We start from the raw sequence: 27,418 nt of genomic DNA, 5'->3' as shown, positions 1-27,418 counted from the left end.
TTCTCCTTATGAGTGGATAATACAGTATTTTCTATATTTGTACTACTATGATTTATTGCCATGCAATAGTCTACCTTATATGTGAATGGATACTTAAGTATTTCTATATCTTGTTATTCATTGCCATAAAATATATTCTCTTGTGGTGCATACTACAGTATTATATTGTACTGTGGTACTACTATTTTTTGTTGCTGTGCAATAGTCTACTATGTTGCAATTTGCAGTTTTGATCCTCATCTTTTTAGACCAATTTATTGGTCTTGTTGGGCTTAGTTATCATACTATCTCTACCATCACAAGTACTTCTGTTTTGTCTGGGCTTAGTGTCAACCAACTGGTATACATCTATTCCAAGAGAGCAGTAAGACATTAACTGTTTCTACAGGAACATTTGTGTTTGACTTGAAGGAGATGTATATTTGTGTGTCATCTGCATAAGTGGTAGCTGAGGCCATGCTGCCTTATATCTCCCACTGGAAGAAAAATACTCTGTAAATAACATGAGAGATAAGATAGAACCCTGTGGGGCTCAACACACCAAGGAGGTGTATACTACAAATAAAACACTGGATTCTGTCAGACAGAAATTATTTAAACATCTTAGAACTGTACCTCAGACGTTCTGCAGACGGTTTAGTAAAATGCCATGGTCCACGGTGTCAAATACAGCAGAGAGGTCAAGAAGGATTAGTATTGGACACCCTGTCTTTTGAAACCAAGAAATCATTTAGTATCCATCCCAGTGCAGTTTCAGTACTGATCACATAACATTAGCAATGCCTTTAAAAGAATAACCTCTGAATGGTTTCTCATTTTAAAGTTTGAAAAATATCAACTCTTGATTTTTTACATCTCTTGGTTTTTCAAGGGGAAAATTTACAAAGCATGTGTTAAAAGGGATCTTTTTCTATTTGTAATAGTTATTTGACATAAATTTGTTCTATGCTCATTTACATAAAACAAGCTTTCTTAAAAAAAAGAGAAAAAAAATAAATAAATTAATATTTTTATATGGCTAATCTAAAGTTGAGTGGCTATAATTCAGTCTTTTGGCATCAATATACTGTAAAGCAGTATATGACATTTTAGAAAGCACTCTGTTAGATGCAATAAAAGAAAATGGTGACTTTATTGTACATTTAAAGTGACATTTTATTTAAAAGTTTGAAAGTACATCAGTTATAAGTGTTAAAAATATTTTAATGTAAAATTATGCAGCATTATTGGTTTGTACTTAATGCTTATCCTTCTATGTCTGATAAAGATAATCACTTCTGCTGTAATGGTGGACACACCACTACAAGTTTTAAAAGAAAAAATATATTCAGGGCAGAAACAAGAGTTAGAAAAAAAAAAAACATTTTGAAAATGATCCTTTTAGATCAATGAAAGAAAAAGCTCTACGAATAAAATAAGAAATGTTATGCAACTTGGCATAATAATCACACAATCAATCTTCAATCTCTTGAAAGTTTAAAAAAACAAAAGATAAAGTAGGTGCCAGGGATGTATTTTATTTTTTAGTCTTTGTTTCACACATGCAATGTCTGAGGTGGATAAAAACTCATTGACTTTATATGAATTGTCTTGTCATACCTAATAAAACTACAACTATAAATGTGCTGTGCTGTGCTGTAAGAAATGTATCATTGCAAATCTGTACTGTGGGTGAGATGAACACATTCTGGCTGTCTGCTGGGATCATTGTGTTTGCAGTTAGATGGTGAACTGGAGATCATTTGAAATATACATAATGAAGAAATTGGCTAATAAATAAATATGACTGGGAAATGCATTATCATACAAAATGCATTTTCATATGCATATATATTGCAGATTTCCAACTCAAAGCCATAACTGTGTCATAAAAATTATGTGCCACACATTTCATCCAAATGAGTACATAAAAATCCCCATTAATTATTACATAGAAAATACTGCATTCATATTAGACCTCTTCCTGTTGCACTAGAATAATAAAAACGTAAGATACTAAAAACCTTATTTATGCTCCAATTTAATGTGTTCATTAGAATAAGTTTGCAGTCAAGTAACATTATGCATTGTTTATGCAAATTGATTATCAAACTTTTTTTATTTAATTTGTGCAGGGGTTTATCTGTGGTTTTTCAATTGCCACTGGAGCTGCTTCAAGACTAATATTTGGCTATGACAGCTATGGGAACATATGTGGACAGAAGAATGTCAAGGTCGAGGGAATTCCAAACAGTGGTATGGACCATACCAAGCACAAGTAAGTTCAGAATGGAAGAGTGTATGTTATTCTGGTATTTAGCTAAATAGATGATTACTTTAGGAAATGGACAGTGGTGGATCTGTTTCCTTCTTAATATTATAAGGAGTCCACGGCTTCATTCCTTACTTGTGGGAAATACAGATCCTGGCCACCAGGAGGAGGCAAAGACACCCCAGCCAAAGGCTTAAATACCTCCCCCACTTCCCTCATCCCCCAGTCATTCTTTGCCTTTCGTCACAGGAGGTTGGCAGAAAAGTGTCAGAAGATTTCAGAGTAGTTCCTTATGGAGGGTAGTACTCTTTGAGATGATGCTGGAGTTTTAAGTAGTCTTGTAGCCTCTCAGTGAGCGCATTGACGAAAGTTAGAGTCTGGAGATGCAGGGAGAGTCTTTCTGTGAACCCATCCAGACTCATATTAACAGCTCCTTAAGCAATCAGTGTTGATGAGTTTTGCTGCCTGCTTTCTTCACTCAAGTCCATGTCAGAAGCGCTGCTACAATCTGTCACTCTTGAAGGGCCGTGTCACTGTTCCATGGCATAGATTCCGGTAACATTGTTTTCTTATTGTTAACATGTGTGTAAAGTAATGAGACAGGGTCACAGTGGGACTCCTTTATCTTTATGGAATCAAGGGTTAATATCTCCTGAGGGAGATTATTGAACAGTGGGATTTTTTAATCTTATTTCTTTTGTGATTTCGACTGCTTATGTGTAAGAACATTTGGGCTCTTAGGCTGATGCGGAACGCCTGCGGAGAGAAGCTTCTTCTCAATCTGTCTGGGTCATAGGAGGTGGTGAGTGCCCCAGCCATTGGGGGTATAAGGTGCCAGTTGTTTTTCCTTACTATAATTTGATATAGACGAGTTATGGAGGATTCTGATAATTTAGAGGGGGATCCCTCCAATACAGAATTTGATACCTGTGTATATTGTGAGGAGGCCTGGGTAATCCAGCCTGCTAAATTATGTTCCGTAGGCCACTATACAGTGTTCTCATCAACCAATGTTGGGATCTTAAAAGCCACTGAGCCATCCGCCTCTGAGGACTCTTCATCCAGCGAGGTGTGTTCGCTTGATTCTGTTCCTTCATATGCTGTTTTCCCAAGTTCTGACCCTCCTTCGCCTGTAAAGGGCTTTGTTTCCACCAGAGGTTACTAGGCACTTCCGCATGGCCATCTCTTCGGCCTTAGCGAGGTTACCTATTCCTGCTACGCGCAAGCGGGGGGTTAGTCCGGGCTCTCCTGCTCAAGGACAATTGCTGTCCGATCAGTCCTCTGGGGATGCGGTTTCCTCTGAATCTTCAGAGGGAGAACCTCCAGGGTCAGAGTCCGCTGACTTGGGTCCTCTGTCTGCGGAGGGCTTAGCATTTAGATTTAGATTGGCACGCCTGCGTTTACTTCTGAGAGAGGTTTTGGCGATGTTAGAGGTTTCCAGTACTGCTCCGTTAGTTGACTCTCTATACTCAAAGTCAGATAGTGATCTTAACTAGACGAGTGGAGAATGCTGATATTCCTTGTCTTGTCTTACTTTTTGTGTTATTATTTATTTATAATCCCAGTTCTGAGCTCTATGGGGGTTGTGTTGTATGACAGGCAGGACCTGTTTTGTTTACACACTCCTTTTTCAGCTTATTTCTGTGGGCGCTTGCCTCTTTCTTTACCATACCGTTCCGGAGAGTTTTTTTTTTCTGAGCTCTGGATTGTTTCAGAAACTCTTCTTAGAAAGACGTTTTGTCGCATGGGGTTTTTATACTATCGACTTTGATGGTCGAGATTGTTGGAGACTTCCGAGGGAATCTTATAGTTTTCTGCTCGGAGTGATAGTTCCCCCGATATTTTAGAGCACTTTTTAAGCCTTGGAACTTAATTTCTTTAATTTGATTTCTCTGTTCTAGCTTTGCTGGAACTTAGGGAGGTTTCCTTTTTAGTCCGGGAGTATTCTGGAACATACACCGTATCCTAGATGACAGGCAAGACCTGTTGTGGATACTAGTTAGGTCTGCTCCTTCTTTTACTTAGGAGTTTTTTCTTCTGAATTCTGGTTCAGGTACAGCAGGCCCATCTATCCTAGTTAACAGGCTGGACCTGTTTAGGTATTATATGGGATGGGTGCTTGATACTGGATCATATGAATCTAGGGGTGACCAGAAATAGGCTTCCTTTCTTCTGTTAAGTGTGATCAGTCCACGGGTCATCATTACTTCTGGGATATTACTCCTCCCCAACAGGAAGTGCAAGAGGATTCACCCAGCAGAGCTGCATATAGCTCCTCCCCTCTACGTCACTCCCAGTCATTCTCTTGCACCCAACGACTAGATAGGATGTGTGAGAGGACTATGGTGATTATACTTAGTTTTATATCTTCAATCAAAAGTTTGTTATTTTAAAATAGCACCGGAGTGTGTTATTACCTCTCTGGCAGAGTTTGAAGAAGAATCTACCAGAGTTTTGCTATGATTTTAGCCGGAGTAGTTAAGATCATATTGCTGTTCTCGGCCATCTGAGGAGTGAGGTAAACTTCAGATCAGGGGACAGCGGGCAGATGAATCTGCATAGAGGTATGTAGCAGTTTTTATTTTCTGACAATGGAATTGATGAGAAAATCCTGCCATACCGATATGTCATGTATGTATACTTTACACTTCAGTATTCTGGGGAATGGTACTTCACTAGAATTACACTGTAAGAAATACATAAAGCTGTTTAATAACTAGAGATTATGTTTAACGTTTTTGCTGGAATGTAAAATCGTTTTCATTTGCTGAGGTACTGTGTGAATAAATGTTTGGGCACTATTTTTCCACTTGGCAGTTGCTTAATCTGTTTTTCTGACAGTTTCTGTTCTCCCTCACTGCTGTGTGTGAGGGGGAGGGGCCGTTTTTTGGCGCTTTTTCTATGCATCAAATATTTCAGTCAGCAACTCATTGTATTCCCTGCATGATCCGGTTCATCTCTACAGAGCTCAGGGGTCTTCAAAACTTATTTTGAGGGAGGTAATTTCTCTCAGCAGAGCTGTGAGAATTATAGTTTGACTGAGATAAAAAACGTTTATTCTGTAATTTGTTTCCTGCTTTCAGAATTTGTTATCTTTGCTAATGGGATTAAACCTTTGCTAAAGTTGTGTTGTTTACAAGGATTGAGGCTATAACTGTTTCAATTTATTAATTTTCAACTGTCATAGATCTTCTGTGCTTCTTAAAGGCACAGTACATTTTAATATTATTCTAATTGAATTGTATTTCAAAGTTGCAAGTTTATTTGCTAGTGTGTTAAACATGTCTGATTCAGAGGATGATACCTGTGTCATTTGTTGCAATGCCAAAGTGGAGCCCAATAGAAATTTATGTACTAACTGTATTGATGCTACTTTAAATAAAAGTCAATCTGTACAAATTGAACAAATTTCACCAAACAACGAGGGGAGAGTTATGCCGACTAACTCGCCTCACGTGTCAGTACCTACATCTCCCGCTCAGAGGGAGGTGCGTGATATTGTAGCGCCGAGTACATCTGGGCGGCCATTACAAATCACATTACAGGATATGGCTACTGTTATGACTGAGGTTTTGGCTAAATTACCAGAACTAAGAGGTAAGCGTGATCACTCTGGGGTGAGAACAGAGTGCGCTGATAATATTAGGGCCATGTCAGACACTGCGTCACAGGTGGCAGAACATGAGGACGGAGAACTTCATTCTGTGGGTGACGGTTCTGATCCAAACAGACTGGATTCAGATATTTCAAATTTTAAATTTAAACTGGAAAACCTCCGTGTATTACTAGGGGAGGTGTTAGCGGCTCTGAATGATTGTAACACAGTTGCAATACCAGAGAAATTGTGTAGGTTGGATAAATATTTTGCGGTACCGACGAGTACTGAGGTTTTTCCTATACCTAAGAGACTTACTGAAATTGTTACTAAGGAGTGGGATAGACCCGGTGTGCCGTTCTCACCCCCTCCGATATTTAGAAAAATGTTTCCAATAGACGCCACCACAAGGGACTTATGGCAAACGGTCCCTAAGGTGGAGGGAGCAGTTTCTACCTTAGCTAAGCGTACCACTATCCCGGTGGAGGATAGCTGTGCTTTTTCAGATCCAATGGATAAAAAGTTAGAGGGTTACCTTAAGAAAATGTTTGTTCAACAAGGTTTTATATTGCAACCCCTTGCATGCATTGCGCCGATCACGGCTGCAGCGGCATTCTGGATTGAGTCTCTGGAAGAGAACATTGGTTCAGCTACTCTGGACGACATTACGGACAGGCTTAGAGTCCTTAAACTAGCTAATTCATTCATTTCGGAGGCCGTAGTACATCTTACTAAACTTACGGCGAAGAATTCAGGATTCGCCATTCAGGCACGCAGGGCGCTGTGGCTAAAATCCTGGTCAGCTGATGTTACTTCTAAGTCTAAATTGCTTAATATACCTTTCAAAGGGCAGACCTTATTCGGGCCCGGGTTGAAAGAGATTATCGCTGACATTACAGGAGGTAAAGGCCATGCCCTGCCTCAGGACAAAGCCAAAGCCAAGACTAGACAGTCTAATTTTCGTTCCTTTCGTAATTTCAAAGCAGGAGCAGCATCAACTTCCTCTGCACCAAAACAGGAAGGAGCTGTTGCTCGCTACAGACAAGGCTGGAAACCTAACCAGTCCTGGAACAAGGGCAAGCAGACTAGGAAACCTGCTGCTGCCCCTAAAACAGCATGAATTGAGGGCCCCCGATCCGGGATCGGATCTAGTGGGGGGCAGACTTTCTCTCTTCGCCCAGGCTTGGGCAAGAGATGTTCAGGATCCCTGGGCGCTAGAGATAATATCTCAGGGATACCTTCTGGACTTCAAATACTCTCCTCCAAGAGAGAGATTTCATCTGTCAAGATTGTCAACAATCCAGACAAAGAAAGAGGCGTTTCTACGCTGCGTACAAGAGCTCTTGTTAATGGGAGTAATCCATCCAGTTCCACGATCGGAACAGGGACAGGGATTTTACTCAAATCTGTTTGTGGTTCCCAAAAAAGAGGGAACTTTCAGACCAATCCTGGACTTAAAGATCCTAAACAAATTCCTAAGAGTTCCATCGTTCAAGATGGAGACTATTCAGACAATTTTACCTATGATCCAAGAGGGTCAATACATGACCACTGTAGATTTAAAGGATGCTTACCTTCACATACCGATTCACAAAGATCATTATCGGTACCTAAGGTTTGCCTTCCTAGACAGGCATTACCAGTTTGTGGCTCTTCCATTCGGATTGGCTACAGCTCCAAGAATCTTCACAAAGGTTCTGGGTGCTCTTCTGGCGGTACTAAGACCGCGGGGAATCTCGGTAGCTCCATACCTAGACGACATTCTGATACAAGCTTCAAGCTTTCAAACTGCCAAGTCTCATACAGAGTTAGTGCTGGCATTTCTAAGGTCACATGGATGGAAGGTGAACGAAAAGAAAAGTTCACTCGTTCCACTCACAAGAGTTCCCTTCCTGGGGACTCTTATAGATTCTGTAGAAATGAAGATTTACCTGACAGAGGACAGGCTAACAAGACTTCAAAGTGCTTGCCGCACCCTTCATTCCATTCAACACCCGTCAGTGGCTCAATGCATGGAGGTAATCGGCTTAATGGTAGCGGCAATGGACATAGTACCCTTTGCACGCTTACACCTCAGACCACTGCAACTGTGCATGCTAAGTCAGTGGAATGGGGATTACTCAGACTTATCCCCTTCTCTGAATCTGGATCAAGAGACCAGAAATTCTCTTCTATGGTGGCTTTCTCGGCCACATCTGTCCAGGGGGATGCCATTCAGCAGACCAGACTGGACAATTTTAACAACAGACGCCAGCCTTCTAGGTTGGGGTGCCGTCTGGAATTCTCTGAAGGCTCAGGGACAATGGAGTCAGGAGGAGAGTCTCCTGCCAATAAACATTCTGGAATTGAGAGCAGTTCTCAATGCCCTCCTGGCTTGGCCCCAGTTGACAACTCGGGGGTTCATCAGGTTTCAGTCGGACAACATCACGACTGTAGCTTACATCAACCATCAGGGAGGGACAAGAAGCTCCCTAGCTATGATGGAAGTATCAAAGATAATTTACTGGGCAGAGTCTCACTCTTGCCACCTGTCAGCAATCCACATCCCGGGAGTGGAGAACTGGGAGGCGGATTTCTTAAGTCGTCAGACTTTTCATCCGGGGGAGTGGGAACTTCATCCGGAGGTCTTTGCCCAAATACTTCGACGTTGGGGCAAACCAGAGATAGATCTCATGGCGTCTCGACAGAACGCCAAGCTTCCTTGTTACGGGTCCAGATCCAGGGATCCAGGAGCAGTCCTGATAGATGCTCTGACAGCACCTTGGGACTTCAGGTTGGCTTACGTGTTTCCACCCTTCCCGTTGCTTCCTCGATTGATTGCCAGAATCAAACAAGAGAGAGCATCAGTGATTCTAATAGCACCTGCGTGGCCACGCAGGACTTGGTATGCAGACCTGGTGGACATGTCATCCTGTCCACCTTGGTCTCTACCTCTGAAACAGGACCTTCTGATACAGGGTCCCTTCAAACATCAAAATCTAACTTCTCTGAAGCTGACTGCTTGGAAATTGAACGCTTGATTTTATCAAGACGTGGTTTTTCTGAGTCAGTTATTGATACCTTAATACAGGCTAGGAAACCTGTTACCAGAAAGATTTACCATAAGATATGGCGTAAATACCTATATTGGTGTGAATCCAAAGGTTACTCTTGGAGTAAGGTTAGGATTCCTAGGATATTGTCTTTTCTACAAGAAGGTTTAGAAAAGGGTTTATCTGCTAGTTCATTAAAGGGACAGATCTCAGCTCTGTCCATTCTGTTACACAAACGTCTGTCAGAAGTTCCTGACGTCCAGGCTTTTTGTCAGGCTTTGGCCAGAATTAAGCCTGTGTTTAAAACTGTTGCTCCACCATGGAGTTTAAACCTTGTTCTTAATGTTTTACAGGGCGTTCCGTTTGAACCCCTTCATTCCATTGATATAAAGTTGTTATCTTGGAAAGTTCTATTTTTAATGGCTATTTCCTCGGCTCGAAGAGTCTCTGAATTATCAGTCTTACATTGTGATTCTCCTTATTTGATTTTTCATTCGGATAAGGTAGTCCTGCGTACTAAACCTGGGTTCTTACCTAAGGTAGTTACTAACAGGAATATCAATCAAGAGATTGTTGTTCCTTCTTTACGCCCAAATCCTTCTTCAAAGAAGGAACGTCTACTGCACAACCTGGATGTAGTCCGTGCTCTAAAATTTTACTTACAGGCAACTAAGGAATTTCGACAAACGTCTTCTCTGTTTGTCATTTACTCTGGGCAGAGGAGAGGTCAAAAAGCTTCCGCTACCTCTCTTTCTTTTTGGCTTCGTAGCATAATTCGTTTAGCTTATGAGACTGCTGGACAGCAGCCTCCTGAAAGAATTACAGCTCATTCTACTAGAGCTGTGGCTTCCACTTGGGCCTTCAAGAATGAGGCCTCTGTTGAACAGATTTGCAAGGCTGCAACTTGGTCTTCGCTTCATACTTTTTCCAAATTTTACAAATTTGACACTTTTGCTTCATCGGAGGCTATTTTTGGGAGAAAGGTTCTTCAGGCAGTGGTTCCTTCTGTATAAAGAGCCTGCCTATCCCTCCCGTCATCCGTGTACTTTTGCTTTGGTATTGGTATCCCAGAAGTAATGATGACCCGTGGACTGATCACACTTAACAGAAGAAAACATAATTTATGCTTACCTGATAAATTCCTTTCTTCTGTAGTGTGATCAGTCCACGGCCCGCCCTGTTTTTAAGGCAGGTAAATATTTTTTAATTTATACTCCAGTCACCACTTCACCCTTGGCTTTTCCTTTCTCGTTGGTCCTTGGTCGAATGACTGGGAGTGACGTAGAGGGGAGGAGCTATATGCAGCTCTGCTGGGTGAATCCTCTTGCACTTCCTGTTGGGGAGGAGTAATATCCCAGAAGTAATGATGACCCGTGGACTGATCACACTACAGAATAAAGGAATTTATCAGGTAAGCATAAATTATGTTTTCTGGACATTTGTCTGGTCAGAGAAGACAAGGGTCTTTTGGAGTCCTTGTCCCGGTATCTTTCTCTCTGCAGGATATTTTCTTCCGCTATTGGTGCATACCCTAATAGGGAGAGGGTTTTTTCGTCCTAATGGGGTTCTAGGGTATTGAAGCAGAGCTCAGTTCTAATTTCGCTGGAGAATGTAAGGTTCTCCCTTCCTTGTTTGGAAGAAGGATGTCTTTCCTATTTCATCCTTTTTGTGCAGATTCGGTTCTTAGGAATCTTATCTTTCAGTAAACCTGGTTCTGATCCTTCTTGGGATCTCGGGTTCCAGGTGGCATTATCCCATTTCCAGATTTTATGGTAGTTCCCGGGTCTCGGCTTTTCTGGGTTTCTTACCTTCGCTGGCTATAAGACTTTTAGGGATTTTCTTGTGTCTTTTCGATCCTCAGAGTTGGATCTAGACTTGAGTTGCTGGTGTCGACACCAGGGTGGATCTGGATGCTGTTTTGTTTTAGAGACGGGTTTATTTCTACCCTGCCTAGCAAGCTGAAGGTTTAGCATTAAATCATGCTGTGGCAACTTTCTATTAATGCTGAGATCTTGCAAATTTACCATTTGGGTTCTGCCCTCCAGCCCCCTTCTGGTCTTTGTTGATGTGGGGGTGGTGAGTGATGGACACAGCCGAGGCCATGATTTTGGCATGGAGTTGGTGATTCGGTCTTAACAGACTTACACGGAATACCAGTGGGGGGAATCAATTCCCAGTGTTTTGTTCAGATCTCCCTGTTCTGAGAAATTTTTCTCTTAGTTCTCCCGGAGCGTTTTTGTCCTTGTCCATGGGCAGAGAGTGTCCTAGGGAGGTCCGTGGGTTGGGAGTTTCTTCCTGATTATTCCTTTGGTTTCTCAGCGAGCATTCTGCTTGGAGGATTTGGTCTTCTGGGTTCGTTCCAGTTGGGACCTCTCAGTGGGGAGACCCTCTTTTGAAGGAGAGTTCCTCCTGCTTCTCAGGGGGGTCTCGTGTTTGGTGGTGGGTGAAAGCCCACGTTGGCTCATTGCCAGCGACCCGCTCTATGAGCATACTCTTCAGCAGGGAAGACTACCCTGCCTAGCATGCTGAAGTCTTGGAGTTTGAATCCTGCTATTGCAGTTTTCTTTATGACTTTCAAGGCCAGGTTAGCTCCACTGCTTCTGTAGCAGAAGGTGGGTTTGATCCTAGGTGGGGCTCCGGCTTTTTCATCCTTAATATGCTAAAAATCTAGCATCCCTTAAAGATTTTCTTTTAACCTTATTCTCTTCGGCCATGTCGCTCTTTGTGGATGGTCGATCTTAGCAGGAGCAGACATCGTTGAGACGGTTTGCTTTGTTTATATCTAGAGTTGTGTTGCAGTTTAGGGGCTACGTCTCCATGGACCTTGTTACAGGAATCTGCGGGTGCAGGATCCATGTGTTCTTCATATCCTGGACTCTCTGAGGCTACCTGCGTGGAATTGACCACTTTTTCTTAGCCAAGAGAGGTTTTTCTGATGGAGTGTCGATCTATTGGTCTAGCTCATAGGCCGGTGTATAGGCGCATCTATCATAGGGGTGCAGGACCTACTTCTTATGGCATATAGAGCGGGTATTCTCCTGGCATATAACCAGGTTTTTCAGGACTCTTTCTTTTCTTTTCTCCAGGATGTTCTGGGGAAAGGGCCCTCTGTTCCCTTAGGGGACAGATTTCGGCCCTATCTGTTTACTGCTTGAGAGGAGCACAGAGCTTCCAGATGTCAGTATTGTTCAGGCTTTGATTAAATCAGGCCGTGTTTAGATTCAAGGCTCCTCCTTGGAGTTTACTTCTTGTTCTAAGTTTTTGCAGAAGGCTCCGTTTTGACTTATGCATAGAGTTGACATTAAGATTTTCTGTTTTTTAAGGTTTCTTTTGGTTATTGCTTCAGCACACAGAGTTTCTGAGATGGCTGCCTTGCAATGTGAGGACCCTTACCTAGTTTTTTCATGCGGCTAAGGCTGTTTTCTCTGTGTCAGGTTTCTTCCTATGGTTGTTTCAAATCACAACATCAATCACGAGATTGTGGTTCTTTCCTGGTGTCCTAATCCTTCTTCTTCGAAGGAGGTGTTATTTCATAACTTAGATGTGGTTTGGGTCTTGAAGTTCTATCTTCACGCTACAAAGGAGTTTTTTTTCAGTCATCTTCCGTGTTTGTGTCTATTCTGCGAAGTGTAAGAGGCAGGAAGCTTGGTCCACTTCCTTGTTTTCTGTTGGAGGAGCTTGTTCGCTTAGCTTATAAAGTCAGCGGGACACAAGCCTCCTCAGAGGCTTAAGGCTCATTTAACTAGAGCTGTGGCTCCCTCTTGGGTTTTGAGAATGAGGCCTTTAGGGATCAGATTTGTAGGACAACTACCTGGTCTTCCTTACATATTTTTTCAAAATTATTACATAGTTTGCGTTTTTGCTTCGGCAGAAGCAGCTTTTGGGAGAAAGGGTTTTTGCAGACTGTGGTGCCCTCAGAACAGGGTCCGCCTCTCTTTTTACTCTCCTGTTTTCATTCAGTGTCCTCTAGAGCTTGGGTATATGTTTCCCACAAGTAAGGAATGAAGCCGTGGACTCTCCTCATATTAAGAAGGAAAACATAAATTATGCTTACCAGATAATTTCCTTTCCTTCTGTATGAGGAGAGTCCACGGCCCCCGCCCAAATTCTCCATTGGGCAGACTTAAATTTGGTTTTGTTCTTCTGGCACCATTTATACCATGATATTTCTCTTACTGTTCCTTGTTCCCTCAGCAGAATGACTGGGGGATGAGGGAAGTGGGGGAGGTATTCAACCCTTTGGCTGGGGTGTCTTTACCTCCTCCTGGTGGCCAGGTTCTGTATTTCCCACAAGTAAGGAATGAAGCTGTGGACTCACCTCATACAGAAGGAAAGGAAATTATCTGGTAAGCATAATTTATGTTTTTGTTTTGTTCTGTAGCCTTATGAAGACTGCATCTATCAAAGACACTGTAAGCAACTGGCTTAGGTTCACTAACAAAGGTGCCTATTTGTCAGTAGAGTGAAAATGAATGGGAAACACAGAATCGAGACATAAATCATTCCTGTCGGTATTCCCAAAGCCTATAAATAGAATAACTTCATAGGACAAAGCAAACCTAAAAAAATGTTTTGTAATATTCAAAGGATTTTAATTGCATTATAAAAAAAAAGCATACTCATGTAGGAAATGGGGTTGCCAGCATTTTTCCAGAAAGTGAATTGGGAGGGATGGTAGTTAGTGTCCATGGTTACCATTAACATGTAGAGGAATTATTTATTTTTAAAAAGTGATTGTCTGACATTAGTGATACTTACCTGTTGTTCTCTGCTATCTTTAACCATGCACATGCGATGATGTAGGGTCAGGCTTTTACAAATATGCCTCTGGATATTATTGACATTGCATAGGCAATGTCACTTTTTTTTTCTGGAGCAAAATTTTTAAAATGCTGCTTAGTAATTTACAGAAATGGCCATTTAAGTGTCCTTTATTTAACAATTTTACTGAACAGCTGATTGAAAGAAATAACTGACAGTCAAGTTCTGGGAACCCTATTAGCAAGGTTTAGGGCATTATGTTTAGGGTGAGAATTTGACAATAAGTTAATTACTCTGTTTATAAATCACTTTTGTCAGTCAGAAATATACTGTATAATATTGTCTTGACTCATTGCACTGGGGAATATTTTAATATATACTCCATGTATGTATGTATGTATGTATATATTTATTATTATTATTATTATATTTCATATTATGCTCTGTTTTCCATAAACATGATGGGTTAGTTTTTAAAGAGTATCATGAGTATGTAATATAGCCTGACAGTTTTGAAGAAGGTGTTGTATGTGCATATATTATATGATATAGATATACACATGACAATCTCATAATGCTCACCTCTCTGGATTTTTATTTGACATTATTTATCAGTATTATAAGAATGACTTAAATGGATATGTTTAACTCAGCAACTTGGTAGTTATTTTTATATGTTGGTGAGAGGGCTAATTCCCTGGGACTTGATACATACATACATATACACACGTTTGTTGGTTTATACTGAGTTGTCTGATTACTAAAAATATAGCATCCTAATTGAACACATAGTTATACCATTTGTGTCAGATTGTTCAGAATTTTGAAAAAATGCACAATTGGATTAAAAACTGCATTGGAAGGCACCACCCTTTTTTGACATGAGTTACAAATACACTATAATGATTTCTTTCTTTCATGTAATTGGCAAGAGTCCATGAGCTAGTGATGTATGGGATATACAATCGTACCTACCAGGAGGGGCAAAGTTTTCCCAAACCTCAAAATGCCTATAAATGCACCCCTCACCATACCCACAATTCAGTTTTACAAACTTTGCCTCCTATGGAGGTGGTGAAGTAAGTTTGTGCTTGATTTTTATGATTTCTTCTGTGATAAGCATTCTGAAGCCTAATTCTTCTGAGTACAGTGTTTGTCAGAGGGATGTGAAGAGAGTATCGCCTATTGATTTTATGGTTTTCCTCGCAGGAAATCTTTTCAAGGGTTCATCTCCTACCTCCCTTTTCAGATCGACGAAATACTCTTATACCATTACCTCTGCTGATAGTTTTCAGTACTGGTTTGGCTATCTGCTATATGTGGATGGGTGTCTTTCGGTAAGTATGTATCATTATTTAAGACACTCTCGGCTATGGTTTAGCGCTTTATGTATTAATGTAAAGTTTTAAATATATGTATTTACTTATATTTGCCATGAGTCGGGTCTATGTGTATTTCCCTTTGCAGTCCAGCAGTTTCATTATGGGAATCATGTTTAGGAAGTTTGTCTTACCTGGGGTATAGTCTTTTTTTTTTTCAATTTGACTTGTTGTTTCTTGGAAAACTTGCGGGCAAATTAGGCTTGCGAGGGCAAAAAATGCTGTTATTTATTGTGTCATTCTTGGCGTGAGAATTATTTTTTGGGCGAGAATGTGCGTCGGTCATGACGCAAGTTCGTCATTTCCTGCGTCTTAGTTGATGCCAGGTTGTTTGGCGCGAAATTGTGTTATCACGCAAGTTGCGTCATTTCCGGGTGTTTGTTGGCATCAAAACATTTCTCAACTTCCTTTTGCGTTGTGCATCATACTTGGCGCCAAAAATGTTTAGTTTTATTTTACCTCACTTCCTATATGCTCCTTGCCTTCTTTATGCTCAGAGGGCTATGCTGGCATATCACAGTTGATATACTTAAATCCCAACATTCAAAACTCTCTGTCCTGGTGGTTAGTCCATCATCGGATTATTCAAGGGGCCTCTTTTGTTCGTCCTGCCTGGACTGTGATTTCAACAGATGCAAGTCTCACAGTTTGGGGAGCTGTATGGGGGGTCTCTGACAGCACACAGAGTTTGGAATCCTCAAGAGGCGAGGTTACCAATCAATATTTTGGAGCTCCCTGCTATTTTCAGGGCTCTTCAGGCTTGGCCACTATTAAAGAGAGAATTATTCATTTATTTTCAGACAGACAATATCACAACTGTGGCGTATGTCAATCATCAAGGGGGGACTCGCAGTCCTTTAGCGATGAAAGAATTATCTCTGTTACTTTCTTGGGTGGAATACAACTCCTGTCTTATTTCTGTGATACATATTCCAGGTGTAAACAATTGGGAAGCGGATTATCTCAGTCGTCAGTCTTTACATCCAGGGGAGTGGTCTCTTCATCCAGATGTATTTTGTCAGATTGTACAGATGTGGGGTCTCTCCGAAATAGATCTGATGGCTTCCCATCTAAACAAGAAGCTACCCAGGTATCTTTCCAGGTCCACGGATCCTCATGCGGAGATGGTGGATGTGTTAGCAGTTCCTTGGTTTTACCAACCTGCTTACATTTTTCCGCCTCTAGTTCTCCTTCCAAGGGTGATCTCCAAGATTATATTGGAACAATCGCATGGGTTTCTGATAGCACCAGCATGGCCTCACAGGTTTTGATATGCGGACCTTGTCTGGATGTCCATTTGCCAACCTTGGCCACTTCCTTTAAGGCCAGACCTTCTGTCTCAAGGGCCGTTTTTCCATCAGGATCTCAAATAGCTAAATTTGAAGGTATGGAAATTGAACGCTTAGTTCTTAGTCATAGAGGTTTCTCTGACTCAGTGATTAATACTATGCTACAGGCTTGTAAGTCTGTTTCAAGAAAGATTTATTATCGGTTTGGAAAACCTATATTTCATGGTGTTTTTCTCATAAATTCTCTTGGCATTCTTTTAGAATTCCTAGAATTTTACAGTTTCTTCAGGATGGTTTGGATAAAGGTTTGTCTGCAAGTACTTTGAAGGGACAAATCTCTGCTCTTTCTGTTTTATTTCACAGAAAAATTGCTAATCTTCCTGATATTCACTGTTTTGTTCAGGCTTTTGTTCATATCAAGCCTGTTATTAAATCAATCTCTCCTCCTTGGAGTCTTAATTTGGTTTTGAAGGTTTTGCAGGCTCCTCCTTTTGAGCCTATGCATTCTTTGGATATTAAACTACTTTATTGGAAAGTGTTATTCCTTTTGGCTATCTGTGCAGCTAGAAGAGTTACTGAATTGTCTGCTCTCTTGTGAGTCTCCTTTCTGATTTTCCATCAGGATAAGGCTGTTTTGAGGACTTCGTTTAAATTTCTTCCTAAGGTTGGGAATTCTAACAACATTAGTAGGGAAATTGTTATTTCCTTGTGTCCTAATCCCAAGAATACTCTTAAAAGATCTCTACATTCTTTGGATGTTGTAAGAGCTTTGAAATATGTCGAAGCTACTAAAGATTTCAGGAAGACTTCTAGTCTATTTGTTGTTTTTTCTGGTCCTAGGAAAGGTCAGAAAGCCTCTGCCATTTCTTTGGCATCTTGGTTAAAGCTTTTGATTCACAAGGCTTATGTAGAGGCGGGACAGTCTCCGCCTCAGAGATTTACAGCTCATTCTACTAGATCAGTCGCCATTTCTTGGGCTTTTAAGATTGAAGCTTCGGTTGATCAGATTTGCAAAGTAGCAACTTGGTCTTCTTTGCATACATTTACTAAATGTTACCATTTTGATGTATTCGCTTCTTCTGAAGCAGTCTTTGGTAGAAAAGTCATTCAGGCAGCTGTTTCAGTTTGTTTCTTCTGCTTATGATTTAAGTTTTTTCTTGAAATTTATGTGATTTTTCTTTTTTTTAAGAAAGACTTATTTTTTTGTGGATTTAATTTTTCCAGCGGAAATAGTAGTTTTTATTTTATCCCTCCCTTTCTAGTGACTCTTCTGTGGTCTCCCACATCTTGGGTATTTCTATCCCATACATCACTAGCTCATGGACTCTTGCCAATTACATGAAAGAAAACCTAATTTATGTAAGAACTTACCTGATAAATTAATTGCTTTCATATTGGCACGAGCCCACCCGTTTCCTTTTTTATGGTGGTTATGATTTTTGTATAAAAAAAAGCACAATTTTATTTCCAGCTCCTCTTTTTGTATGCTTTTTTATCACCCCACTACTTGGCTATTCATTAAACTGAATTGTGGGTGTGGTGAGGGGTGTATTTATAGGCATTTTGAGGTTTGGGAAAATTTGCCCCCTCCTGGTAGGTAGGATTGTATATCCCATATGTCACTAGCTCATGGACTCTTGCCAATATGAAAGAAATTAATTTATCACGTAAGTTCTTACATAAATTATGTTTTTATAAGAGAAGTGTCTTGTTCTTTTCTCATAGTTTTGTTTAAAACAAATATTCTTTATTTTGTTGGATTATTGCTTACTTTGTGTATGTGTAGAAAATTACACCCTCAGTTTTGTTTCTTTTTTTATTGTTTGTGTTCTACCACGTTTGGCTAATTTTTTTTTTTGGTATAAATTCTAGGTATGTTTTTTTCTTGGATCCTTGTAATTTGGACCTTTTAAACAGAAAGATCAAATCTAAAGCACTTTGTGTGTCTGAGTGTCCACGGCAAGAGCTAAAAACCATAAATGATGTCAGACGATTTGCAGAAAAAAATGGTGAGTCTACAACAGCACATGGTAGATACTGAAGCAAATGCTAACGTTTATAATCACTTTCCCCCCCCCCCCTCCTGAGGCTGGGCTTATTTGTATAAACCTACACTCTAGTGGGGACAATATACTTGCAACACTTACACTTTAAATGTCTTTCCTACGTTCTCTAGTATAAATAAAGTGCTTAGAGAGGCACATTGATATATATATATAACATACCTTAATGACTGAAAAGGCGTTTGACAAGGTGAGATGGGAATATTTATGGGAAACCTTAGAGATATTTTATTTGCCCCACAAGTTTGTACATGCAACCCAGGCTCTATACTCCTCTCCCTTGGCGAGAGTTAGTGGAGTTGTATTTAAATCAGATCTTTTTATAATTGCTAACGGAACGAGACAGGGATGCCACCTGTCTCCTCTTTTGTTTGCACCCGCGATAGAGCCGCTAGCTCAAGCAATAAGGCTAAATACCAATGTCACCTTACCGGATTATGTCACTCTACTTCTGACTTCCCCTAACACTTCTCTCCCGGTGGTCTTTGATCTTCTATCCTATTTCGTCTTACTAAGCTATTCTAGGCTAATTGTAAACAGAAGTTCTTCACATTAATACCCTCCATGTAGACCTTATATAAACTGCAATGGTCCTCCCCAAGTCCTTAACATCTGGGGGTTTATCCTAGTCCCGACGGTCAGAGCTAAAAACAATTTTGAGCGAATCCCAGAATTTAGATGCCTATTGGAGTCCTGGGAATTCTCAGAGATATCTTAAACAGGATGCAAAGCAGCCATCAAAATGACCTTTTTACCTAAGCTGACCTATCTATTTAAATGCATCCCACTCACTGTTCCCAGACCTATACTTAATCACTACATACATCTGGGGCGTACGTAAACCTAGGACCACTAGACAGACTCTCCAAAGACCAATTGGTAATGTGAGGTTAGCACTCCCTGCACTCCCAATAGCTTCTTGCACTGTATCCCAGACACGCATATCGGAATCTGGTCAAACGCAAAGGTGATACATGTTAAGGACTTATAAGAAAATAATAAATGTATAAGCTTTTCTTGTCTATGCAAAAAAATTCCAAATTCCAGCTTACCTTTACTTTGAGACTTTCAGATTGAACTCCCTCTTAAGAACTTGGGGCTTCCCGAGATTTACGAGAACAGACAAAATGGGAACCGAGGTAGGTTAGGGGGAGATCATTCAGGGAACCCTCTTCTGTCATTATTTTCTACTCCTGTCTGTCTCCGCCCAATACAAAATATGCTAACATAATGCACAGGAAAGAGATCTAGCTTTCACTGAGACACATCTTATTTACCAAAAAAACTTACACTGTGCCACCATGTGGGAATTATTCAATAAAATACTTGTAAAATGGCATTTAGTACCCACCACCCTACATAAGATGTTTGGACACCTCTCCACTCCACTTGTAAACTAGCCCTATATACAAGAATGTATCAGCTCAGGTTCCTAAGCCAGCTTCTCTGGGTTAAAGGGGGTAAGAGAGTCCACCCCTCAGCTTGTATGAACTTAAATTCTAAGGTAAAGAAAATCCTGAAGTTAGTCCAAACGAGTTTTTAGGCCGCATAGAACATTTTAATACCAAACACCATATATTCTCCATTATTTATTGTTATAGGGCAAGGAATGTATATTTCTTTACATGGCTCCTGTGAATGACCCTAAATCATCTGACATACTGTATTGTTGTCAATTAACTATGACAAGTTTTATGGCTGGTATCAGGCTCTGGCAATACATCAGGATTAGTGATGTGCATTTTCCAAGCATCCAAGGGATTTCTATATACACAAATGTATTTCTGTCAACTTTTCTTGTCATAGATAGTTCTGATAAAGAGTTTTAATGGCTGAGAAATACAGCAGAACAAGAAAAGAAAGGAAATTAACCCCTGACATCCTAAAATCACAAGGCCTTCAGGACAACAACTTTTCAGATTTTCACTCAGTAGCCACCTGGACCTTACAAGATGCATACAAAGGTATAAAAAAAGAATAAACTAAGGATGGAGTTTCTGAAATCAAAATAAATTCTCCCAAAGCAGAAAAGGCACTGAAGATCCTTTGGGAAATGGACATATTTAAATGATAACCAGCGTAATGATATTTAAAGTACATGAAACATAGACCAGCTTGAGCTCTATTCAAATCTGCAAGAACTTAAAGGGACATGATAACCAAATGTTGAAGCACTTGAAAGTGATGCAGCATAGCTGTAAAAAGTTGACTAGAAAATATCATGTTAACATCCCTATGAAAAAAGATGTTTTACCTCAGAATATCTTGTGTTCACACCCCACTGTAAAGAGACTTTAAAGTGGCAGTAAACCTAAAAAACAATCGCCTAGATTTAGAGTTCTGCGTTAGCCGTCAAAAGCAGCGTTAAGGGGTCCTAACACTGCTTTTGGCCGCCCGCAGGTATTTAGAGTCAGGTAGGTAAAGGTGTACCGCTCACTTTCAAGCTGCGACTTTTCCATACTGCAGATCCCCTTACGCCAATTGCATATCCTATCTTTTCAATGGGATCTTCCTAACGCCGGTATTTAGAGTCTTGGCTGAAGTGAGTGTTACAACTCTACCGACAAAATTCCTACCACCCATGGAAAGGCTGTAGTTAAGAGCTTTCTGGGCTAGCGCCGGTTTATAAAGCTCTTAACTACAGTGCTCTAAAGTACACTAACACCCATAAACTACCTATGTACCCCTAAACCGAGGTCCCCCCACATCGCCGCCACTATAATAAATTATTTAACCCCTAATCTGCCGACCGCACATCGCTGCCACCTACATTATCCCTATGAACCCCTAATCTGCTGCCCCTAACATCACCGACACCTACATAATATTTATTAACCCCTAATCTGCCGACCGGACCTCGCCGCTACTATAATAAATTGTTATGTGATTCTTTTTCTCAGGATATGATGTTATCATATATATATCACTTTTCAGCAAGGAAATGACTGACACATTACACAGGTTTTCACAATCTTATAACGACAATAATGGTTTATTCTGCAACATAATCATGGAAACAAAATACCACAAACCACTATTCATACTTATAACACTCTATGCAATTGCAATGCTTATATAAACAATTCTAGATACAACTATCTATACAGTTTTCAGTTACATTTAGTTGCCTGCGCAACGACTGATAACAATCTTATGTTGTATTACCACTAAAACAAGTCTAGCTAGTTTTAAACAATTCTAGATGCAATTATCTATACAGTTTTCCGTTACATTTAGTTGCCTGCGCAACGACTGATAACAATCTTATGTGGTATTACCACTAAAACAAGTCTAGCTAGTTTTAAACAAACAAATTACTACATCACCGTGATCTCTGTTTGCATCATCCTATCCTGCCGCTTCTGGGGCGCAATGGGAGGGGACATCTGGGCAATCTTTGGACCAGGAGAAAAACAGGCGATCAGCGGGAAACAACACCGAGGATGCGTCCATCCATGGGTCCCAAAAATACACTCAAATACACACACCACAAATATTCAGACTCTCAGACTGGCTCAGACATCAGACATGACAATCAATACACAATCAGACAACACACTGATCAGATTGCCTAGATGTACCCCTCTTTATACTGTTCACTTGTGTAACAGTTTTGGCGCAACTCCACAGATCCTGAGACCGCACCCTCTGAGATTGGCCCTGGCCCAAGACATCTGGCCAGTCTGTCTTTAGCCTCAACCAAGCTTATCAGGGCATACTCAGGTACTATCTCTGACGTATTCCTAAACTGCAATGCCGTCATCTTTAGTTTCAAACAAACATGTTTTTCTGCCTGTTATGTGGTCTTATGCAGTTACTTTTGTCAACTCTCAATAATGGTTTTAACAATCTTTCTATAGATATAATTAATAGCTAAACATCAATAATGGCTTTATTACTTAGCCTATTGCAATTAATATTACTTAGCCTATTGCACTTAATAATAATTAACAATATTACCATGGCATTAGCCCCTATACCAATGTGTTCCTTAATGTCAGTAAGTGACCCCTGCCAAGGTTACACCCTTGTTCTGTCTGGGTTTTGACTTCTTATCATCAGCATCCATCGGTTGTTTACCACTTGTAGCATGACTTAGCAAAATTCAGTGTCATCTACTTGAAGTTAATTAATGTCTTTTACTCTGTTAAAGGCACACTCTCTTAAAGGCAAAGTCACCCAAGTTAGTGCAATGCTTTCACTCTCTTAAAGGCAAAGTCACACAAGTTAGTGCAAGTGTCTTATGCTCACACTCTCTTAAAGGCAACACAAGTTTAAGCAAGTGTCATATGAGCAATTACTGCACCCACTTTCCTTACATTAATGTATTAACCCCTAAAGCTAAGTCTAACCCTAACACCCCCTTAAATTAAATATAATTTTAATCTAACAAAATAAATTAAATATTATTAACTAAAGTATTAAAACTTAATACGTACCTGTAAAATAAACCCTAATATAGCTACAATATACCGAATAATTGGCTGATTGGATTAGCCAATCGGATTGAATTTGAATCTGATTGGCTGATTCAATCAGCCAATCAGATTTTTCCTACCTTAATTCCGATAGAATCCTATCAGCCAATCGGATTTCGAGGGACGCCATCTTGGATGACGTCATTTAAAGGAACCGTCATTCGTCGTCTAGTCGTCTGTGAAGAAGGATGTTCAGCGCCGGAGGTCTTGAAGATGGAGCCGCTCCTCATCGGATGGATGAAGATAGAAGATGCCGCTTGGGTCAAGATGTCTGCCGGTCCGGATAGGATGAAGACTTCTGCCGGTCTGGATGTCCTCTTCTGCCCCATCGGATGAAGACTTCGGCCCGGCTGGGTGAAGACGACTCAAGGCAGGGAGATCTTCAGGGGGGTAGTGTTAGATTTATTTAAGGGGGGTTTGGGTTAGAGTAGGGGTGGTGGGTTTTAATGTTGTGGGGGGGGTTGTATTTTTTTTTTTACAGGCAAAAGAGCTGATTACTTTGGGGCATGCCCCGCAAAAAGCCCTTTTAAGGGCTGGTAAAAGAGCTGGTTACATTTTAATTTAGAATAGGGTAGGGACCTTTATTATTTTGGGGGACTTATTTTATTAGGGGGCTTAGAGTAGGTGTAATTAGCATAATATTCTTGTAATCTTTTTTTATTTTTTGTAATTTAGTTTACTTTATTTAATTGTAGGTAATTTATTTAATTAATTTATTGATAGTGTAGTGTTAGGTTTAATTGTAACTTAGGTAAGAATTTATTTTACAGTTAATTTTGTAATTATTTTAACTAGGTAGCTATTAAATAGTAAATAACTATTTAATAGCTATTGTACCTAGTTAAAATAAATACAAAGTTGCCTGTAAAATAAATATAAATCCTAAAATAGCTACAATATAATTATTAGTTATATTGTAGCTATATTAGGGTTTATTCTACAGGTAAGTATTTAGTTTTAAATAGGAATACTTTAGTTAATAAGATTTAATTTATTTCGTTATATTAAAATTATATTTAACTTAGGGGGGTGTTAGGGTTAGACTTGGCTTTAGGGGTTAATACATTTATTAGAGTAGCGGCGAGGTCCAGTCGGCAGATTAGGGGTTAATAATTGAAGTTAGGTGGCGGCGATGTTAGGGAGGGCAGAGTAGGGGTTAATACTATTTATTATAGGGTTTGCGAGGCGGGAGTGCGGCGGTTTAGGGGTTAATAACTTTATTAGAGTAGCGGCGAGGTCCGGTCGGCAGATTAGGGGTTAATAAGTGTAGGTAAGGTAGCGGTGACGTTGGGGGGGCAGATTAGGGGTTAATAAATATAACATAGGTGTCGGCGATGTTAGGGGCAGCAGATTAGGGGTACGTAGGTATAATGTAGGTTGCGGCGGTGTACGGAGCGGCAGATTAGGGGTTAATTGTGTAATGCAGGTGTCAGCGATAGCGGGGGCGGCAGATTAGGGGTTAATAAGTGTAAGGTTAGGAGTGTTTAGACTCGGGGTTCATATTAGGGTGTTAGGTGCAGACTTAGAAACTGTTTCCCCATAGGAAACAATGGGGCTGCGTTGGGAGCTTAACGCTGCTTTTTTGCAGGTGTTAGGTTTTTTTTCAGACCAAACTGCCCCATTGTTTCCTATGGGGGAATCGTGCACGAGCATGTTTTAGCTGCTTACCGCTACCGTAAGCAACGCTGGTATTGAGGGTTGAAGTGGCGGTAAATTAGGCTCAACGCACCCTTTTTGGAGCCTAACGCAGCCCCTCAGACAACTCTAAATACCAGCGTTGTTTGGAAGCAGCGGTAGGAAAAAAAGCTGCGTTAGCTACGCGGGTCTTTACAGACAAAACTCTAAATCTAGCCGAATGTGATATAATTCTGCACATAGTGCAGAATTATATAACATTATCTTAGTGCAAACATTATACATTAAAGTATTGCAGCCATATTTTATGATAATGTCTAGTTTTTCAGACCACCGCTCCTTGCTCTGCTGAGTGGGTCTGTTTTTTTTTCTTAAGCACATCTGGACAGCTGTCTACTCACAGCTGGCCTGACCGCGCCTTTAAACTCAATGTAGCTCGCTCCCGCTCTGGTCTGGTAGCGGGAGCGAGCTACATTGAGTTTAAAGGCACGATCGTGCTGTGAGTAGATGGCTGCCCAGGTGTTTTTTGTTTTTCCCAACTTGCAGCGTTACCAAGAGCACTTACTTTGGTGAGCTGCAGACATTTTAAGATAAAATATCTTCCTTTTTTACACAGAAATGTTCAGGTGATATTTTCTTGTCATCTTTGTACTGTTATGCTGCATTACTTTCAAGTGATTTAGCATATGAGTATTATGTCCCTTTAAATGGGGTTGTGCAGTTTGATAATCAGTTATTTATCAAGAAATATCCTTTTCCTGTTTGGCCAATCTAGGGCCTGCTTAATATTTTAAACATTCACATGTTTTTGCATATAAATGTTGGCAAAGATATTCTGTTCTGGCCTTAAAGGGACATTAAACACTAAACAATGCTTGATAGAGTGATGCATTCAAAGAAAAGATTAGTATGAGAATAACATATAGATGTATTTCTTTCATGTAAGTGGCAAGAGTCCATGAGCTAGTGACATATGGGATATACTTTCCTACCTGGAGGGAGCAAAGTTTTCCAAACCTCAAAATGCCTATAAATACACCTCCCACCTCACTCATACTTCAGTTTTACAAACTTTGCCTTTGTTGGAGGATGGTGAAACAAGTTGTGCTTGATTTCTTCTGTGAAAGGCGCTTCTAAGCATTTTGAAGCCCAGTTCCTCTCAAAGTACAGTGTTTGTCTGAGGGATGTGAAGGGAGTATTTGCCTAATGATGCCATGTTTTCGCCTATGGGAAATCTATTCTAAGGCTCTCTGTAAATTCAGTCGTGGGGATTCATCTGCCACCTCCCTTTACAGATTGACATTATACTCCTCTACCATTACCTCTGCTGATATGTTTCAGTACTGGTTTAGCTGTCTGCTATAGATGGATGGGTGTCTACAGGTAAGTATATATCTTTTTTTAAGACACTCTCAGCTATGTTTGGCACTTTATATTTTAAAGTTTTAAATATATATTGCATATATTTCCCATGTTTCAGGCCTATGTTTATTTCCCTTTGCAGTTAAACAGTTTTAACATGGAAAATTATGTTTGGGAGAAATGTAGTAAAAAAAATTCTTACCTGGGTTTCCAGCTAGTTGTAACTTGGTTCTTGTTTTTTCAAATTTTTGCAGGCAAATTAGGCTTGCGATAGCGCAAAATGCTTCTATTTATTGTGTCATTCTTGACACAAATTTTTTTGGCGCGAAGGTTGCGTTTGTTGTGACGCAAGTCACGTCATTTCTTGTTAACCTTGGTGCCAAAAGTTTTTTTTCCTCAGCATTTGAGTCATTGTTGTTGGCGTCATTTTTGGCGCCACAAATTTGTTATATAAAATCTCTCCATCTTTTGCTCTCTGCTTTCATTTGTTTGCAGAGGGCTATGATGCTTGCTTTTTTATTTTAAGTATTTTAGCATAAACATTTTTCCCATTCCTGAAACTGCTATTTTGAGGAAATTGGATATTTTGTTTAAATCTTCTTCTTTTTTTTTTTCTTTTTTTTTTGCTACATTTTGCAAGATGTCTCAAACTGATCCTGCCTCTGATGTTACTGTAGGAACTAAGATGCCTGTACACAATTTCTACCAAGCTAACGGCTAGATTACTAGTTTTGCATTAAGGTGAAAAAGCAGCGTTATCAGGTTAGAACGCTGCTTTTTCACTACCGCTGGTATTACGAGTCTTGCAGGTTTAGGGGCACCGCACACTTTTTTGGCCTTACCGCAAATCAACTTACGCAAATTGCGTATAGTCTTTTTTTCAATGAGATTTTAATAGCGCCGGTTTTACAAGCTTTTCCTGGGAGGCCAAAAAGTGAGCGGTACACCCTATCCCGTCAAGATTCGTAACGCATTCTAAACTCAACAGTTATGAGTTTTACACTACAAAGCTGTAGCATAAAACTCATAACTAAAGTGTTAAAAAGTACACCAACACCCATAAACTACCTATTAACCCCTAAACCGAGGCCCTCCTGCATTGCAAACACTGAAATAAAATTATTAATCCCTTATCTGCCGCTCCGGATATCGCCGCCACTATAATAAACATATTAACCCCTAAACCGCCGCACTTCTATCATCCACTCGGAATTCTATCAGCCACTTGGAATTAAGGTTGAAAAAATCTTATTGGCTGATGCAAACAGCCAATAGGATTGAACTTCAATCCTGTTGACTGATCCAATCAGCCAATAGGATTGAGCTCACATTCTAATGGCTGATTGGAACAGCCAATAGAATGCAAGCTCAATCCTATTGGCTGATTGCATCAGCAAATAAGATTTTTTTCAACCTTAATTCCGAGTGGCTGATAGAATTCTATCAGCCAATCGGAATCTAAGGGACGCCATCTTGGATAACGTCATTTAAAGAAACCTTCATTGTAGAAGAAGCCGTCGATTGATGAGGATGCTCCGCATCGGCTGTCTTGAGGATGGACCCGCTCTGCGCC

The 27,418-nt window shown here is 40.2% G+C and overlaps 1 protein-coding gene across 2 annotated transcripts in view; it reads left to right on the top strand.

Annotated features, from left to right (window-relative positions):
• SLC44A1 (solute carrier family 44 member 1) overlaps positions 1-27,418 on the top strand; it is a 454,935-nt gene that overhangs the window by 140,154 nt on the left and 287,363 nt on the right. For both annotated transcript variants that reach the window (XM_053702619.1, XM_053702618.1), the window contains exons 3-4: positions 2,115-2,257; positions 18,180-18,316. In XM_053702619.1, the coding sequence (XP_053558594.1) occupies positions 2,115-2,257; positions 18,180-18,316 (280 nt within the window). The remainder of the gene's footprint in view (positions 1-2,114; positions 2,258-18,179; positions 18,317-27,418) is intronic.

The sequence above is a fragment of the Bombina bombina genome, chromosome 2, assembly GCF_027579735.1.
Source record: "Bombina bombina isolate aBomBom1 chromosome 2, aBomBom1.pri, whole genome shotgun sequence".
Classification (NCBI taxonomy): domain Eukaryota; kingdom Metazoa; phylum Chordata; class Amphibia; order Anura; family Bombinatoridae; genus Bombina; species Bombina bombina.
This window is presented reverse-complemented; position numbering and strand designations above follow the sequence as displayed.